General features: G+C 37.2%; 1 protein-coding gene across 3 annotated transcripts in view; it reads left to right on the forward strand.

The window, feature by feature from the left end:
• Positions 1-13,470, forward strand: part of HGF (hepatocyte growth factor (hepapoietin A; scatter factor)) — a 92,574-nt gene that overhangs the window by 25,275 nt on the left and 53,829 nt on the right. For 2 of the 3 annotated variants that reach the window (XM_006834343.1, XM_006834342.1), the window contains exons 6-7: positions 5,969-6,089; positions 7,680-7,798. In XM_006834343.1, coding sequence (XP_006834406.1) covers positions 5,969-6,089; positions 7,680-7,798 — 240 coding nt within the window. Of the gene's footprint in view, positions 1-5,968; positions 6,090-7,679; positions 7,799-8,216; positions 8,286-13,470 lie in introns of those variants that run through there. The other variant, XM_006834344.1, reaches the window with a different exon arrangement.

Here is a 13,470-nt window from a genome sequence, read left to right on the forward strand (position 1 = left end):
CTGCTGACCTTGAGGTTAGCAGCTTTTCTGCTAACCACTATGCTACCAGAGCTCCTTAAATTTACACATAGAAGCAAAAAAAAAAACCAAAAAAAAAACCCCTTACTTTTAGGGGAATCTCAAATACCAGTTTTCTCAGGTTGAAATCATTGGCAAGATGTTTTGTTTTTTGGTTTTTCTGGCCCTGGCAAAGTATTCTTGGTCGAGAATACTTGGTCAATCTAAAAACAGCTGAATATTCTTCCATATGCTTAGCTCTTGTGGCACTGATTTTTCAATCCCCGGTTTATTTGAAAAACCTTCATCAAAATACAATGACATAGGTCTGGACTGACTGACAATGATTTAGAAGAGGAAATGATAGAAAACAAGTCATTGGAAAAAATCATATTCTGTTTTTTCTTATCTTATTAGATGGTAACTCTTTTTATCTTTTACTATTTGAGGTCATTGCACCTCCCTCAGCAAAGAGCACTGCTTGTTAGTATTAATGGTACGCAATACTGTTGGTCACCATGACACTAAAGGTTGCAGATCTGCTCTTTTGGAAACAATTAGAGATATGACACTAGAAGAGTAGTGTCCTCCTTTGAGAAAAATGAACCAACCACTGCCCTGTAGGCTAACCATATTTCAGGGAGTATAAAATGAGCTGAGCTGTGGTATTTAAATTCAAGTTTAAAGTTGAACAATGTTTTAGCAGGATTTTGATGAAGAGAATACAGAATAGAAAAGCATTTTCAACATATTAATAGAGAAAAAACAGCTGTTGATAACAATGATAATGTACACAAAATGATGTTGATATGATACAAATTTTTATATTGAGGAAAGATATGAGAGGGAAACTACAAAATCCAGAATGCTTAACTAGAATAGTGAGTGAGCCATTTCTACCTATTGGTATTAGTTTATAGCAAGTTGAAAAGTTTATGTCTGCCCCTCATCATTATAGGTTAGGAAGTAATTATCAAATCATTTTGTACATTTAAAATTAAACAAGAAAAATATCTAGCCAAACTTGGAAGTGTCCTATTGTAGAAGACATATGTTGTTGTTTAATGTTATTCGTGTCGATTCCAATTTCTAATGGCTCTCTAGGGTTTCTGAGGTTGTAAATCTTTGTGGGCACAGAAAGTCTCATCTTTCTTCTGGGATCCACACCTGGGCATAAACTGCCAACTTGTGGTTCACAGTTCAGTATTTATTCGACAGAGCAACTGTACTCGCAGAAGACAAGTTGTTATCGCTAAGTGCTGTCAAGTCAGTGCTGACTTATAGTGATCCTGTATGTATAGGATTCTAAAGGAATGGCTAGTGGTTTTGAACCACTGACCTTTTGGGTAGCAGTTCAATGCTTGTCCTACACCATCATACCAGGACTCCATAGAACAGTTATGAAATTATGAAATGTTGTCACATATTAACCTCTAAGCTATCATCTGACATTTATTTGAAATTTTGATTCATAAAAGAAATATATTTGATATCCAAGTGCTAATACTAATGTTGTTGTTGTTAAGTGTCGTCAAGTCGGTTCCAACCCATAGCGACCCTGTACAGGGTTTCCGAGGGTGTAAATCTTTACGGGAGTAGAAAGCCTCATCTTTCTCCCGCGGAGCGGCTCGTAGTTTCGAACCGCTGACCTTAAGGTTCGCAGCCCGATTCGTAACTACTACGCTACCAGAGCTCCTTAATAAGTGTCCTATAACTTGAAGTTTAAATTTTTTTAAAGAATTCCAAAGGAAAGTGAGTATCCTATTATCACATTCTGAACACATAGTTATATAATCAGAGACCTAGTAGTTAAATCATTAACTTCTTGGTTGCTAACCAAAAGGATGGAGGTTTAAATCCCACCCAGTGACTGTGTAGGAGAAAGACCTGGAGATCTGCTTCCTAAAGAATACCGTTCAGAAAACCATATGTGGTAGTTCTGCTCTGTCACGTGGCTCACTATGAACTGGAGATGACTCCATGGCACCCAACAACAGCACCCTAGTATGTAAAATAAATACTACCATCAAAGCTTACTTTTAAAATGATAGAAAATGGAGAAATGTAAAATACATTTTCTTACTTTAGCATTTGCTTTGGACATAAAATAAAGCAATCCTTAGTCTTTGGGACAGATACCTTTTAAATTAGTGTCAAATATCCAAGCAAATAGATTTTTGTTAAGCCATAATTACTATTGTTTAGTACCTGAAAATTAAAATACCCAAATGATGCTGTCAGTTTTGTGTATGTAATTGCACACTTTCTATGGAGAAACACTTAAAAGTAGAGACTTAAATAAAACTAGTACTTATAAATATGGATTTGTGAGTCTGTCCACATTTGAAACATTCAGTTTGGCTGAAGTAATCACCAGTGTGGATTTTTTATGAGATCACCATACTAGAATAGAATAAAAATCTGTTAAGACAGATTTAAATATTTTCAAAATAATTGTTTTAGTCTGTAAATTGCAGATTACCTGTAATTTTACAACTGAGATAAGTAGAACACAAAAATTACTTTTAGTTTGGTAGTAGGAGAAACTTGTTACATTACCTCTAATTATATTACAATATGGAGTCCTGGTATGGTGCTGTAGGACAAGCACTGGACTGCAAAGTTTATTTAATAAACTGCAAAGCTAGCAAAGTTGATTTAAACTGAAAAGCTCCTCAGAAATCCTGTAAAGGTTATTTGACTAGCAGCTGACTTGATGCCACATAACAACACAATAACAACATATTACAATATATGTATTCTTTTTGTAATGAGTTACTATCAGCATCCTGGTGTGGCATTGTAGGATAAGCACTAGACTGCTAATCACAAGATCCCTTGTTCAAACCCACCAGTGTCTCCTAGGAAACCCTATACTGGGTTGCAATGAGTTCGAATTGACTCAACGGCACTTAACAACAACAGCAACTATCATTCAGGGCAAAACTATACTTGGAAAATCTATATACTAACAGAAACGTACATAATCCGACTTTATGTGACCTAGGACAGTGTTTTTCTTTTGTGTTTTTTAAAGAGAAGAGTTTTCTGGAACTGTTAAACAATGCACTGCCATCAATAGAGATAGCCTAAACAAAGAAGAGCAGAAAGGGACATCTCCTCCCCACCCTTACAATGTACTGTTATACAGTGGTGCTTTCACTTGGTTTTCTGAATAGGTGAATTTGGTTTCTACTTGCACTGTTTGACCATGAGCTGAGATAACTTGGAAGATTCTTAGAACTCTGGAAGTTTGAGAAGTGATTATGACTTCAAAATTTGACTTGCTTGAGCTAATTTTTATGGCTAACCTGAGGGTCTGATGCAAGGTAAAATACCAACATTTTCAGCCATTCCTCTTGGATGAAGTGGCCAATCTAATTGCTTTCCCGTATGCTCCTTTTTCCAGTCCTTCAATAGGTGAGAGTCCAACAGGAGGCCAACCTACTGTTGTAAACAAGAAGACAAAGGGTAATGAGGACAATTTTGAAAAAGGCAGGGATTTTGAATTCTTAAAATTATTGCTATCAATCTGTCCTAAAGTATGGCCAGTTAGACTGTGGAGGAAACAAGCTAAATATGTAGGACGTGAAAAGTAATTAAGAATAAAGGAAAGAACACTGGACTATGGGTCAGAAGACCTGTGTTCCAGATCCAGGTTTGACATTTTCTGTTTTGGGTAAGTTCCTTATAACTTTTGTGAGCCTTGTGTTCCTCACTGTAAAGATCAAATTGAATCTTTTATGTTAAAAGTCCTGTGTAAATAATCAGAGGATATGCAAATATATTATATTTTGTATTTCATTATTTTAGTTCTTTCACAGAACACATTTAATCTCCACCTCAACAACAACTTTCATTACCTAAAATTATCCCTGTTAAGTTTTTTGGTTTTCATTTTGTTTTCTCACTAGGTTTGTAGCTCTATTCATAAATCTTTCTTTACCTTACTACAAACATAGCATCCTAATTTATGTTTCTGTACATTTCATGCTATTTTGCTCCTTTGTAAATTTATTCAATCCTCATTCATTCTTCAAGGTCCAAGTAAAATCTTGTCTATGCTAAAAAACCACCACTGCTAAAGATTTAGAGCTTTAATAAAGAACAAATTGTCTACAAACTTGCAAAATACAGTTCATGAGACAGCAGGATCAGTATCCTTTGGGAGCTTGTTTTTAATGCACCAGAGCAAAGCTTCTGAATCAAAATTTGCCCTTTAACAAGATTACATAGATTTTTATGTACATTAAAGTTTGAAGAAACACTGATTTATCGTACTCATTCTGGAGCATATTTATCTCAGAAAATCACATGTTTCATTTGTATATTTTTCCTTAAGAAAATTAAAACTCCTGAAGTCCAGGAAAAATGTTTTATAATTTTGTCTCAGAAACTAATCTTATTCACTCTCATTAGAAAGAGATATACTATTACAGACTGCAATTGTTGAAGGATACATTATACATTCTGATACTTGAATGCTGTACATTGATAGAAATGATGGGTGTATATACTTATACGCAAGCATAGTATTCTATTCTTTCTCCTTCAGTATCAAGTGACAAACAGCAATGATAAATGCCATATCCTATTCTTTTCTATGAAGATACCAAATCTTGTATTTTTAGTAAAAAGAGACTGAATAAATCCGTACCCTGTTCAACTGATAAATTGAAATGCTATGAAACATAATCTATGCTGAACATTTCAATGTGGAAATGACCTTGTCTAACTCAAACATCTTTATCAATATGCCCGTGGGCCTGTCACTTTATAGTTTTCAATTTGTAGTTTAGGTGCTTATTGACTGCCATCTGGGGAATCTCAGTCTCAAATGAGGGAAAGCTGAATCAGTCCCTTGTCTTTATTCATGGATTCAGCTACATGAAAAGAAGAAAACGAAAGTCAAATGGTCTCTTGTTTCCAAAAGTTACTACTTAATACCCTATTACATTATAAAATCAAAGATTCAAAAGTGATCGATCTAATACTATACCCCACATTACTACAGGTAGTAAGGCTAGATTTTGGTGGATAAAGCTAAACATTGACATCTTTCCCCACTTTAGCTAAAGTTAGATGATCAGTAATCACAAGATACAAATGATGTGTTTGGGGAAGTTTGTCAGATTCATAGGAAAGCCAAGCAATGATTTAGTCCACTGGATGCCTGCCGTGCTACAAATCAACCTGTCCATTTGCGAAGTCTCATTTTCAGCTAGTTGATGTGATTCAGAGTTTTCAGTGTGACATTTGAAACCAGCCAAAAGAAAACTGTTAATTAGCCTCACAGAATGATCAGTGAGATCCTGCATAATTAGATTGGCTTATACGTTAAAATAAGTGGATGCTAGGAGTTCAATAGCAGGTCACCTTCCATCCTAAACTAGATAAGATTGTAAACCTGACCAACCAATTCAGCATGGATGTTCACTAACATATATCTGTGCTTAGTACTAGATTTCGAACTGAAGACAGTTTCTTAAATATATCTTGTCCTGATCATGGCCTTAACATGCAAAATACTAAATAAAATGTTTAATTCTTATTTTGGAGGGGAGGAGGAAAGATAAGCGAGAATAAATATTGTTCTTACTAATTAGATACTGAGATCACCTCCATTATAGAAGAGCAAGGGAAAAGCCCACAAGGGTTGATGTTATATGCCCAGGATCTAGGTACCTTTTTTATAATGATTAAATATTAGATAGGGAGGAGATTAGACCTGTACTAAATCTGGATGACCCTAATCACATAAACCTGATTTAAACTATCTGAGGAGTTCTGTGGGGAGTACTTTATGTCATTATTGATGGATATTAGGTCCTAATTTAGAGTTAGAATTGTGTGTAGGGATTTCTAAAAATCTCTTTGCCAAACAGGTAATTTACTATTCTTTAAATGGAACAGTGGTGTTCTTGATTTTGCTGTCAGAAGCAATTAACATGCCTTACTTTAATTTTATTAGTCGAATGCATGACCTGCAATGGGGAAAGTTATCGAGGTCCCATGGATCATACAGAATCAGGCAAGGTTTGCCAGCGCTGGGATCATCAGACACCACACCGGCACAAATTCTTGCCGGAAAGGTAAAATACCACTGAGCCATGCTTCTAATGATTCTTTTTATAAACTATTTATTTGCTCCATGACAAACTGCCATTAAAATTATCTTTATGTGATATTTTCCTGTTAGATCATGAACCTAAAATTTAGAACTCCCCTGATTCTTCTAACACTATTGTTTGAGCCATTACATTTAGAAGAGGTAGCCTTGGGGCAAGTCCTGGTTTGACTTTGTAGGCTATGCACTGGACTGCTAACTGCAAGATCAGTGGTTCAAACCCACCAGCTGCTCCTCAGAAACTCTACACTAGGTCCCTATGAGTCAAAAACGACTCAATGGCACTTAACAACACAACAGTGGTCTTGGGGAAAAGGAATATCATGATATAAGAATAGTAACTATACTTTCAAATGGTCTTGACTGACTTGGTTGAAAGTCCCTGAAATCAGGATTGTCCTAAACACAGAGAGCACAGGGGAAATACTAATAACAGTCTCCCCTTTTTCATGGCATAAAAAGACAGGGACCATTAAAAACTGGCCACTTTGACAAGTCTGAGCTGTGGAGCATTATTGCTAAATCCAAACCAACCTGCTTCTAGAGCAGCATCTTCCATGACCCAGGTAATGTGGGGTCACATGTATAACATCGTGACATAGATCATGTCTGTAGAAAAGGGAATGGAAGGGAGAGCAAACAGTTATCTGGTTACTTTTCCTAGTGTGTTTTGAAATTGTCAGTATGCACCCCCAATCTGAAGAGGCCAGGCAATTAATTCTCTTTTCTTGCCCAGGGATAGGTTATGAACTTAGTTAATTTCAGATGAAACTTTTTAATTTAAAAAAGAAAATTATTTTTATGCATAGAGAAAAATAATTACAGGGAAAATGCTATTGCTTCCGTTATTAAGCAAATGCTATGAAGGGACTTTTTTTCTTCTTTTTATCACTCTCTCTCCTTTGGGGAGGGAGGGGAAAAAGAGTGTTTCACTGAAGTGAAATTAAAAACCCCATTTTTTGTAAACTCTTTTTTAAGAGAGATCAGAAAGGATATGGTAACAATTAAAACCAAGCCACCAATTCAGGACTCTGTTAATTTAAAGGGTGGGGGTGGTGGAAAGTGGTATGGTGGAGTTTTGTCTTTGCTCTGGTGGAGGTGAGGGCATGACCTCAAAATGTTCTATTTCCAAAATTGAGATATCATTAGTAATAAAGCTATTGAAACCTAACTTTCAGTTTGAACTTAAAGCCTGTTCTAAGAGAGGATCTGTTTTCTTAATGCGCATTCAACATGAGATCATATTTATAAAATTCATTCTCAATTGAGTTCCATGAGAAGACCATTCCATTACGGATCTCTAGTGGTTTGGTTTCTAGTGGCCAGAAACCAAATGGAGCTAAATTATAAGTAAAAGGGATGGTACCCAAAACATTGCAATATATAAGTTAGTAGATTTCGTAGTCAAGAATTAGCAATCTTTTTAAGGTGAAATATAGAAAGTCTCCTCTTTCCTTAGCTAGTAAGACCCAAGGTAAATAGCAAGTTATTTTGTGAGAGCTGGGTGGTGTTTCCAGGCAGATTTATGTGACACTTTTCTTGGTGTGGTTTGCAGATATCCCGACAAGGGCTTTGATGATAATTATTGCCGTAACCCTGATGGCAAGCCGAGGCCATGGTGCTATACTCTTGACCCTGACACCCCCTGGGAATATTGTGCAATTAAAATGTGCGGTAAGTTAGAGACAAATTTATTGCTTCCTTTTCCTTTTACAAACTGGATCTAAGCACACAATTATTAGTGAGACAGGTTAACTTCACAACATTTTTACTTCATGCTTTAATGTTTGCAAGTTTAAATATTTTAACAATGTTTTACGTAACCCTCCCCAATCTTTTGAAATTTCATAAAACCATTATTGGGAAAAAGATACATAGGAACACAGACATATACATACAGTGCATTTATGCATATGGTAAGAGCGTAGTCTTCTTGTTGTTGTCATATGCTATTGACTAATGCCATCAAGAAGAAAAACCTCACAAGATCAGGAAATATTTACAGTATTGCAAAATCATTAGGGTAGTAAAGAGCTTAGATTCTTAACTTTCCATCCTATAGCCTTTATGTTACCCTACATTTTCTTCCAAGAGACATAACATGTGCTGTCAGATGATGAACCTTTTCTGGTAAGTGACTGAGGTTACAAAGGAGTATAATACAAGTGGATCTAATAGCAGCTTCACAGTTGTTGTTGTTGTTAAGTGCCATTGAGTTGGTTCCAACTAATAGCAACTCTGCATAGGGTTTGCTACGATTGGTTGGTGGGTTTGAACCACCAACTTATGGTTAACAGTCTAGTGCTTATCCTTCAGTACCATCCCAAGATTCTTATAAAAGCTTCTTATAGATGCTTTTAGTCTCTACTAGCTAAACATGACCACACTGGCTGTTCTTGTATGCAGCTTGTATTCTACTTCAACCTCTATTTTTGCGGCTCTATAAATCTTCTGTATGTTGGCCGCAAGACTTTACCCAACTCTCCTGAATTTATATATTTAAAAAATCAACTTTCTTTTTTACTTGCTTTGTGGTATCCCTTGATCAATACTTGATCCTTTTCTCCTTGGCTAATTCATTCATTTTGTATCACTTCTCTGAAGTAATATAGAATAATAATTGGATCTATTTTTATGACTGCCATCCTTATTTTGTCAATTGGATTCTGAAATGCTGCAAAGGAAGTGGAATTGCATAAATTTAGAAATAATTTATTTGATAGTATAAGGTGTGTGTTTGTATATATACATATACAAACATGTATGTGTATTCCTTATAGTAATCAGTGGTTTGAGCCCACCTGCTGCTTCATGGGACAAGGTTGAGGCATTCTGCTCCCACAAAGATTTGCAGCCTCAGAAACCTTATACATGATAACTATGAGTCAGAACTGACTTGATGGCACATAACAATAGCAACAAGAAAAACAAAACATATGATTTGTGCCATTGAGTCGGTTCTGACTCATAGCAACCCATAAGGTTTCTCAGGCTGTCAATCTTTGTACTAACAGAAAACCTCATCTTTCTCTAATGTAGCCACTGATGGCTTTGTACTGACAATATTGGGGTTAGTATCTCAATGCTTATCCTATAGCACCAGACCAGGATTTCCTCTCTGCCTCTGTCATTGTCGGTCTTGCTTCCTCCCCCTCCCGCTCTCTCTGTCTCTCTGTCTCTGTCTCTCTCTGTCTCTATCTATCTATCTATCTATCTATCTATCTATCTATCTATCTATCTATCTATCTATCTATATTTATATATACACACACACATATACATACATATGTGGTTGTGGTGGTACTGTGCTGTGGAGTCAGCTTCAACTCATAGCGACCCAGCATAGAGTTTGCAAGGCTGTAAATCTCTACAGGAGCAGAAAGTCTCAGCTTTCTCCTGTGGAACAGCTGGTTAGCAGTTGAACTGCGAGGTCAGCAGTTTAAGCTCACCAGCCACTCCTCAGAAACCTTGTTGTTGTTAATTACCATCGAGTCAGTTCCGAATCCTAGTGACCCTGCATAGGGTTTCTAAGGAACTACTGATGAGTTTGAACCGCTGACCTTGTGGTTCAAATCAACCTTATGGTAGAGTGCTTATCTTACAGCACCACAACAGAAGTCTATTATTTATATAAGTGCTGGACTGCAAACCACAAGGTCAGTAGTTCAAATTCATCAGCTGCTCCTTGTAAATACTATACAGGGTCACTATGATTTGAAACCAACTGGATGACGCTTAACAAAAGCAACAGCATCTACATGAAAACACACACAGATAGCTAAATACACATACTAAGAAAACTAAATCTGCATATGATCAGATGCTAGCATCTCAGAATTATAGCATATACAATGATCAGGGCATGTGACACGTATTTCCATATTTCTTATAGAAGCATAATGAATAAGCTAAATCTCTTATTATCGATATAATATTATCCAGGAGTCCTGGTGTGGTGCTGTAGGTTAATGCACCAGACTGCAAAGCCATTTGAACTTGCAAAGTCGGCAGTTCAAGGTCACTAGCTGTTCCTTGGAAACCCTATACAGGGTCACTATGGGTTGGAACCAACTCGATGGCACATAACAACATTAACAGTATTATCCACACTATGGTACTTTTTGGAGCTCTGGTAGCGTAGTGGTTACGAATCGGGCTGCGAACCTTAAGGTCAGCGGTTCGAAACTACCAGCCGCTCTGCGGGAGAAAGATGAGGCTTTCTACTCCCGTAAGGATTTACACCCTCGGAAACCCTGTACAGGGTCGCTATGGGTCGGAACCGACTCGACGGCACTTAACAACAACAACAACATGGTACTTTTTGGAGTCCTGGTGTGGCACTGTGGGATAAAGCATGGGACCTCAAGATTGGTTTGAACCACAAGGTAGGCGGTTCAAACTTACCTGCTGCTCCTTGGAAACTCAATACAGGTTCTCTATGGGTCAGCGCTAACTCAACAGCACCTAACAACAACAGTGATACTAGTAAGGATCTGGCTATTGTTGTTTTGTTGTTAAGTGTTGTTGAGTTGGCTCCAACTTATAGTGACACTATGAAAAACAGAAAGAAAGACTATTCAGTTCTCACAATTGTTATGCTTTATGACAGCGCATTACTGCTGTCACTGTGTGAATCCAGCTCATTAGGGAGTTTTTCCCTTTTCCACTTAACCTCCAACTTACCAAGCCTTATAGTCTTCTCTAGGGATCGGTCCCTCCTGACAATGTGTCTGAAGTGTTAGAGATGAAGTGTTACTATCCCAGCATCTAAGGAGAACTCTGGCTGTACTTCTTCCACCGCAGACCTGTTCTTCTGGCAGTCCATAGTACCTTCAACGTTCTTTTCCAACACCATAACTCAAATGTATCGATACTTTTATGGTTTTTTTTTATTCATTGTCCATTTTCACATGCTTATGCTGTTGTTAAGTGCTGTTGAGTCAGTTCAGACTCATAGTGACCTTATGCACAACAGAATGAAATACTGCCCAGTCCTGTGTCAACCTTGCAATCATTGTTACGCTTGAGCCCATCGCTGCTGCAGACTGTGACAATCTATCATGTTGGGGGTATTACTCTGTTTCACTGACCCTCCACTTTACCAAGCATGATGTACTTCTCTAGGAACTGGTCATTCCTGATAAGACGTCTGAAATATGCGAGACAAAGTCTCACCATCCTGCCCTCTAAGGAGCATTCTGGTTGTACTTCTTCCAACATAGATTTGTTTGTTCTTCTGGAAGTCCATGGTACTTTTAATGTTCAATACTATAACTCAAATGTACCAATTCTTCTATGGTTTTCCTTACTCTTTGTACAACTTTCACACACATATCTATATATGGCTATTAAAAAGATTATAGCATGGGCCAGACACACCATAATCCTCAAACAAATATCTTTGCTCTTAAACACTTAAAAAAAGTCTTGTGCAATACATCCTTTGATTTATTTCCTGCTGCTTCCATGAGTGTTGATGGTGGATCCAAGCAAAATGAAATCATTGACAACTTCAATCTTTTCTCCATTTATCATGATATTATATATTGGTCCAGTTCTAGGATTTTTGTTTTCTTTACTTTGAGTTATAATTCAAAGACAACAAAGATGTGGTCTTTGATCTTCATCATTAAGTATTTTAAGTCCTCTTCACTTTCAGCAAGCAAGGTTGTGTCATCTACATATCACAATTTGTTAATGAGTCTTCCTCCAATCGTAATTCCATGTTCTTCATATATTTCAACTTCTCAGATTATTTGCTTATCATACAAACGGAATAAATATCGTGAAAGAATACATCCTTGGCACACACCTTTCCTGATTTTAAATTATTGTGTCCCCTTGTTCTATTCTATTTACTGTCTCTTGGTTTGTGTACAGTTTCCTCATGAGCACAAGTACGTGTTCTTGAATATTCATTCTTCACAATGTTGTCCATAGCTTTTCATGATCCCCACAGTCAAAAGCCTTTGCATAGTCAATAAAGCACAGGTAAACATCTTTCTGGTAGTCTCTGCTTTCAGCCAAGATGCATCTGACATCATCAATAATATTTATCTTTCTACACCCTTGTCTGAATCTGGCTTGAACCTCTGGTAGCTGTTTTTCAATTATCTTTAGCAAAAATTTGTTTGCATGTGATATTAATGCTATTGTCCAATGGATTATGTATTCTATTGGGTCACCTCTGTGCAATGGGCAGAAATCTGGATCTATTCCAATCAGTTGACCAGATGGCTGTGTTCCAAATTTCTTGGCATACATGAGTGAGTGCCTCCAATGTTGCATCAGTTTGTTGTAAGTTTTCAATTCCTAGAGCTTTGTGGCATTTTTTGACAGTGTCTTCAATGTGCCTTGGACTTTCTCCTTCAGTGTCATTGGCTCTTGGTTATATGCAACCTCTTGAAGCAGTTGAACACCAATCATTTCTTTTTGGTATAGTTGACTGTATATCATTTTTTTAATGCTTTCTGCATCATTTTCAGTATTTCAAGTTTAGGCTTGAATTTTTTTCTTTAGATCTTTCACCTTTAGAAATGCTGAGCATGTTCTTCTGTTTTTGGTTTTCTAACTTCAGATCTTTGCACATTTCATTATAATACTTGACTTTGTCTTCATGACCCGCCCTTTGCAATTTTCTGTTCAGCTCTTTTAACCTACTCATGTGTTCCATTTGCTTTAGCATCTCTACACTTGACAGCGAGTTTCATAGTCTTTTCTGAAGTCTATTTTTATCCCCCCTTTTAATCTTTATACACTTTATTAATTTATAACTTATTCTGCCCCTTCCTTTTTTTAAAATTTTTTTATTGTGAATTATGTGATAGTCTACACGGGAGAACATTAGTTTTACATTCATCCTATCGTATATCATTTCACTGCCTTGGTTAAAATCCCCTCCATGCATCATTAACCAACCAAAGGGCTTACCCTGCAAGCTTGCCCCCTGGTCGTCAGCACACAGCCCCTCTCCCTCTCTGGGTCCAGAGTTCCCAACCGCTCCATCTCTCCACGTCATCATCTCTGCCTCCATCTCTGGTGTCACTGATTCTCTGAGTAGGGTCCTGCACCCCACTCTTCTCCCTTGTAGGTCCCAGGGACCTCCACTTCTGGACTGCAAAGTCAATCACTCCCATCCTTTTGCTACAAAATGTGTACCATTACATTTCCAGCCCTCACTGTCAGTCCTAATAACAATTATTCACTGTTGTACCATAAGAGAATTATCCCCATCTCCTTTCATCAGCCCCGCCCAGACATATTGGAGACTACTCAGTGGAGATTCTTCTTTCCTTCACACCCTCTGGATCTAGGCTCCCTCTTGAAAGCTTGTAAGCCAGTCTCTT

This window comes from Chrysochloris asiatica, unplaced genomic scaffold (assembly GCF_000296735.1).
Source record: "Chrysochloris asiatica unplaced genomic scaffold, ChrAsi1.0 scaffold00010, whole genome shotgun sequence".
In the NCBI taxonomy this organism is placed as follows: domain Eukaryota; kingdom Metazoa; phylum Chordata; class Mammalia; order Afrosoricida; family Chrysochloridae; genus Chrysochloris; species Chrysochloris asiatica.